Source organism: Cydia amplana, chromosome Z (assembly GCF_948474715.1).
Source record: "Cydia amplana chromosome Z, ilCydAmpl1.1, whole genome shotgun sequence".
Taxonomy (NCBI): Eukaryota; Metazoa; Arthropoda; class Insecta; order Lepidoptera; family Tortricidae; genus Cydia; species Cydia amplana.
In genome coordinates this window covers 3433788-3439495 of record NC_086096.1, presented here as the reverse complement: position 1 = coordinate 3439495, position 5708 = coordinate 3433788, and the positions used below count along the sequence as shown (strand labels likewise).

The 5708-nt window shown below is 40.4% G+C and overlaps 1 protein-coding gene across 1 annotated transcript; it reads right to left on the bottom strand.

Moving 5' to 3' along the window:
* Positions 1-272: 272 nt before the first annotated feature.
* On the bottom strand, positions 273-1981 carry LOC134661735 (KIF-binding protein-like). The gene has a single exon (XM_063517915.1). The coding sequence runs from the start codon at positions 1890-1892 to the stop codon at positions 273-275; it is 1620 nt and encodes a 539-aa protein (XP_063373985.1). The 5' UTR covers positions 1893-1981.
* Positions 1982-5708: the final 3727 nt, after the last annotated feature.

Genomic DNA, 5708 nt, shown 5'->3' with positions numbered 1-5708 from the left:
TTTTAAAAACCATCAGAAACTATTTTATTCTTCACAAAAAAATTTGAATGTCTTGGAAGAGTGTTTTGTCGAATCATTCTGATGCATTTAGGACTCATTTGGACGGTGCGTAAACTCGCATGCGAGTTTATATTGCGATATTTGATCGGTCGGTTGAATTGTTGTAATGTAATTAAAATCGCATGCGAGTTCGCGAGCCATCTAAATGAGCCCTTATTTTGAAAAACAGGCATAGTTATTCTTACTTCACCTGCAATATATCAAGTCTTCTCTTATGATGACCATTCAAAGCTCAGCTGACTCATTTCAGATACTTTCGGTTCTCCGAGCTGGCCACTGAGTCTAAACAATTTCCCGTTCAAAGCGGTGGCGGCCTCCATCTTCCTCAGAAATATGTTCTTCGAAGACGTGTTCAGCGTTCTCTCTGTCAAGGTTTTATTAGACGCAGAGTCCAGGGAATTGATGATGGAATCCGCGTCCTCGTCTAAGTTCAAGATATTTGTCTGAGACTCCTCTCTCCACAATTTCTGGAGGTTCAACGCCATCAGTTCTAGCTGCACTTGCGACAACTCGCGAATCACGTCAATCTGAACGGACATCACGGTATCACCGGCCTTGAGAAGGGAGTTCAGAGTCTCCAGCACTTCAGCACGGCGCTTCTGTATATTGTATTGGTTATCAATATTCTTTTCGAAGAACGCCAAGTGCTCGTACAACTCAGCCAGCTGGAGAGAACAGGATATGTACTGCGTCGGGTGCTGCTCGAAGTCGTAAAAGTGTTTCGTGCGCATGATCCATTTATGTGTGAAAGAGAATAGCTTGCGCGCCTCTTCTATACTGTTTACAAACTGTGCAGGCACCCTCGCTTCTATCTCCTTTAAATCTAGTGAACCGAAACAGAAAATATTGTCCGACGGCATATCCCCTTGCGACTTCTCAATCTCTCTCTCAGACTTCTCCGGTTCCATGTTCACCGTTTTCCAAAGATCAGCCTTTGGATTTCCTTCAGCAAAATACTTATCCAGAACATGCTTCTTGGATAGTTTGAATAACGTCAAACCGTATTTGACGAAATGGTGACCTACTTCGAGGAAATGAATCTCGAAATCGGCTTTCTGCAGCACGAACTCTTCAGGCATCAGTTTGCAGTTGTCGTGGCAGGTTCGAAGGATGTGGTACGCGGCGCAGAGGTGGTGACGAGCGTTCCCTAGTTGATGTAAATAGGTGAAGTAGTTGCCTAATCTCGCCGCTCTCAAAGCCCAGTCCTGCGGCGTCCCATCCTTCAGATCCAACTGTCTCCGAAGCGCCGTATGATTGTATAGACAGTACTTATCAGGTATATTAATTTTGTTGTACAAAAATGCTTGCATTTGAACATTGTTAGTGATAATTCTGTCAATTTTGTTAGGGCTGATAGGACGGACGTTGGGAAGCGGGTCGCACGTAAACATGTGTTCGGCATCCAGGTATTTGTTAGCTTTCGGACTTATCTTGTCATATATGTCTTCTGTCGCTTCGAGGATTTCTCGTGCGAGTTGGAACTGTTCCAGATTAATCAGGTAATAGCATAAAAGGTTTTGAATACGAAGGTAAATGAAGAGGCATTCGTCTCGAAGAGCGTAAGGCTTGAGTTTCTCGAAAGTTACCTGGAGGACATTTCTTTTCTCGACCATGGAAATGGGCAGGACTTTAGCGGTCAATAAAGCTAAGTACCCTTCCATGGCGAGACTCCGGACGAAGTCTTCATGGGTTTGCTTACCAAGAACCTTGAGTTCCGCCGCTAGTGAGTGGATATCTCTCTTCAAGGCAGCGACTTTGTCTCCGCTGTCCTTACATTTAACTGTGGTCCTTATATTTTCAAATGTCCTGCTTATCCTTGCGAGGAACTCCATTATGTGATTTATTTTACATACAATTTCGATTCTAAGATACGGATTGTAATAATAATTTGACTTTTGGTTTCTGATTTTTGTTCTTTGTTTGATTTTTATATGATGTAATGCGTCAATGTAAGTGATTTATTGCAGGCCAGCTTAAATAAGAATGGAAGAGTAAAAAATCGATATTCTACTTAAGCTATGTTTACACTATACGCTTGGGCCAAAGATACTATGTTCTAGTCAAGTTCTAGTTTTGGTTCTAGCTCTTCTTTGCACCGACTTGAACAGAACAAGGATTATCATTACCAAATCATTAGAGTCTGTGCGGAAAGAGAAGAGTCGTGGAATGTATGGGGCCCAATACATTTGCAATACATTCCACGACTCTTCTCTTTCCGAACAGACTCTACATTCATTACAAACATCATATTTTCATTAAAAAATGTCATTAATGATGACAAATCAAAGAATTTGCAAATGCCATGCAAAGTTAGGTTTGGTCTGACTAATTGTAAATTAAAGTGTGCTGAAGGGAAGGAAAAGAGACAGACTACAAATGAAAAAACGAGACCACTTTAGAGATTCATAGCGGCCGCTAAAACGTAAAGTTAGCGGACTGGAAAATACGAAAAGCTGAATTCAGCAGATACGGTGGGTGATTAATGATTATATTTCAGAATATACTGTTATGAAGCAAATAATTTACGCAATCACGCAATCACATATTACTATTTTAGGTGCTAAAGTCAGTCCATGAAAAGTCTGCAGCGGATTTGATAGCCCACGCAGTGCACGTGTTATTTTAAACGTCAAACTTCTATGAAAATATGACGTATAAATGACACTTGCACTGCGTGGGCTATCAAATCCGCTGCAGACTTTTCTTGGTCCGACTCTAGTACTAGTGTAAGACAAAGATAGAATGATTCTCTCTGTCTATGTTTGAAATGAGACAGTCCTTTGACAAACTATGAATTCAATACTTCCAATGACACTTGACATCATTCCGATTTTGGTCGCAATTTGACAGAATCTTGGAACTGGCGTTTTTCTCAAACAACGAACAATATTGTTAATTTCATCGACAAAGCAGCGATTGCTTTTAGTTTCAGCCAAAGAGAATATAATCACTACGTTTTAGTTTCAGCAATCAAAAGAAGATGGGCTTCCTACAATTGAACAAAAAAAAATAGGTATACGCTCGTAGATGAAATAGCCCCCCTATGACGAAATTAGCCACATTGGCCTTAGGATCGTAGCAAGTGCAAATTGGAAAATATCTCTGTCTTCTGCAGCTCATGCTAGACCGCGAACAGTTTGACTTTCGGGCATCTGAAGCTACCTGTTGGTTTCCTTTCGACGCATAATGCCAAAAACGCAAAACGCCATTTTGTCATTTCGCGTACTGAAAAAAAAAACACGCATAACACCAAATACGCTGTATACCAAAAACGCTTTATGCCAAAAAACGCATAATACCAAAAACGCAATACGCCATTTTGACGTTTCGAGTATTGAAGAAAAGCATCCCCCATAACATAATGCCAAAAACGCAGAATGACAAAAACGCTAAACATAATTAATTATGTTAACAGGAAGAATTTGTACTCCTAATTTTGCACTAAAATGTAAGTTGTTGCTCAGTACTTTTTATCTAGTAGTGGCCAGAAAGCTCGCGAAATATGCATGAAACTGAGTTTAGCGGCGTTGCGGTACTATGTCGCGAAACCAGCATCACAATTACACGAACAGAAAGCTATGCAAGCTCAGGCAACAGGCACTAAATCGTACTACTACTACTACTACTATATATGTATTAATGAACTCGACTGGAATAAATCCTCATATATTAAAAAAAATTGCCATGTTTCCAGGGAGCATCCCTAACAATATGTTATTAAAATAGTATCGGGATATTGCGATAGTTAAATAAAAAATAAAAAATGTTATTTGTTACCAAGGCGTGATAGAAATTCTTTTTATCAAGCCGATCTCTGCATCATGGGGAAACAATAGAAAAATAACATTTAGGATAAATTCATCTATTTGCCTCAGGTAGGTGAAATATAGAACATTATGATGATACAGCAATTTCACTTTTAATAGATTGTGTGGATATAAATACTGGCTATATACGTGTTTGTCATAGGTTAGCTTTTGGCATTATGCGTATTTAGGTTTTGGCATTATGCGTATTTAGCTTTTGGCATTGTGCGTATTTAGCTTTTATATAGTTTTGGCATTTGGCGTATTTGGTATTTCTACAGATTTGGTATTATACGTATTTGGCATTAAGAGAATTTGGTCTATTGCGTTTTTGGCGTTTAGCGTATGAATGGCGTTTTGCGTTTTTGGCATTATGCGTCGAAAGGGTTGGTTTAATGTGACTACCGTCAAAACATTACACAGGAACTTTACGATCGGCCGCCAACATAAATATACATCAGAGAATATTTTTGCTGGTCCAGAATGCTTCTTAAATACCGCCCACAGACCCACCCCGTCTCTAATAGTTTCAAGATCCGCCTCCCACCTTAACGCCACAGGTGGTCGTTTAAGATTCCTTGGCGTATGTATGGGCGTTTTAACCACAGATCACGTCGGGATCACCAGTTTTTTAGGAAAGGTAGAGAGAGGAATATAGAGAGTACTCTCTCCAGGCGGGTGTTATGCCTGGGGACCGAAGTCTACTGAGAGATAGTCAGAAGGAGTATATATAGTAATTGACATTTGAAACTCCGTAAGTGCGATGTAGGTTTCTCATAGAAATAGAATGCGACAATTACAAGTCTCTGAGGTTTCTACCTCACTAACGCCATCTGTTATAATTATGTGGCAAGTCGTCGACAGTGACAGCTGGAGGAGACGCCACCACAGTACAATGTACAGTCAGCAGCAGAAGTTGCTACCGCGGGCGAGGTGTTCAAAATTACCTTGACGCGCTCTTATTCTATTAACAATAAAGTCGCGTCAAGATCATTTTGGACACCTCGCCCGCTTAGCAACTATTGTTGCTGACTGTACAAGATTGCCTCAAAACAAAAGTACGTAGGGTAATTCGCCAGTAACTGGCTACCGGCCAATAACTGGCCACGCTAAACTAAAAATGATTCTATTCGCCTTTAAACAGAATTCATATTAGTATAAGCAGCCTTCAATAACTAGCCACCTTATATACGTATACTACCAGGTGGCCAGTTACTGGCAAATTACGTACCCTATGTAGCTGATTCACGAAATAATAACGTGCTAGTCAATTAGTGCTAACCTGTAACATACTCACTTGCGTATTTTTGCTCGTTATTATTTCGCGGATTAGCAAAGTAATCTACTTTTGTTTTGATTGATATAGATTTCCGCAAAATACCGCCTGAAACTGACAAACTGCAGTAGGTATTTTCTTAATGTTTTAGCCACCAGACTACTGTAACTCCGCCATTGTCGGTCCCAAGCCCGAATGAGAAAGGAGGAGGGTAGGCAGACACAACAAGTGTCTGAAAAAACAAAACCTGGATTTGGTCCAAGTCAAAGAATTACGTGTGTATAGGAAATCATGCGCTATGATTCAAATACCTAGTATTAAACACGTGTAGTTATGAAAACAATATCAGTAAGCTAAGAAAAAACAAATGACAAATCAAGTTACCATCAGTAAAAAAACAAAAGACGACGCAGCGGAATTTACTGGCCGTGAACAAAATGACGTCAGACTGTGGCAAATGACCGACCAAAACCTATGGCGAGTAATTCTTGCAAGGAAATGGCGTTAGATCGGGCACGCGCTCCGTGGACCGGACAACTACCTGTCCAAGCAGGGTCCCGAGCCAC

Coding starts and splice junctions, on each gene's coding strand:
- LOC134661735 (XM_063517915.1), bottom strand. CDS start 1,892: ATGGAGTTCCTCGCAAGGATAAGCAGGACATTTGAAAATATAAGGACC.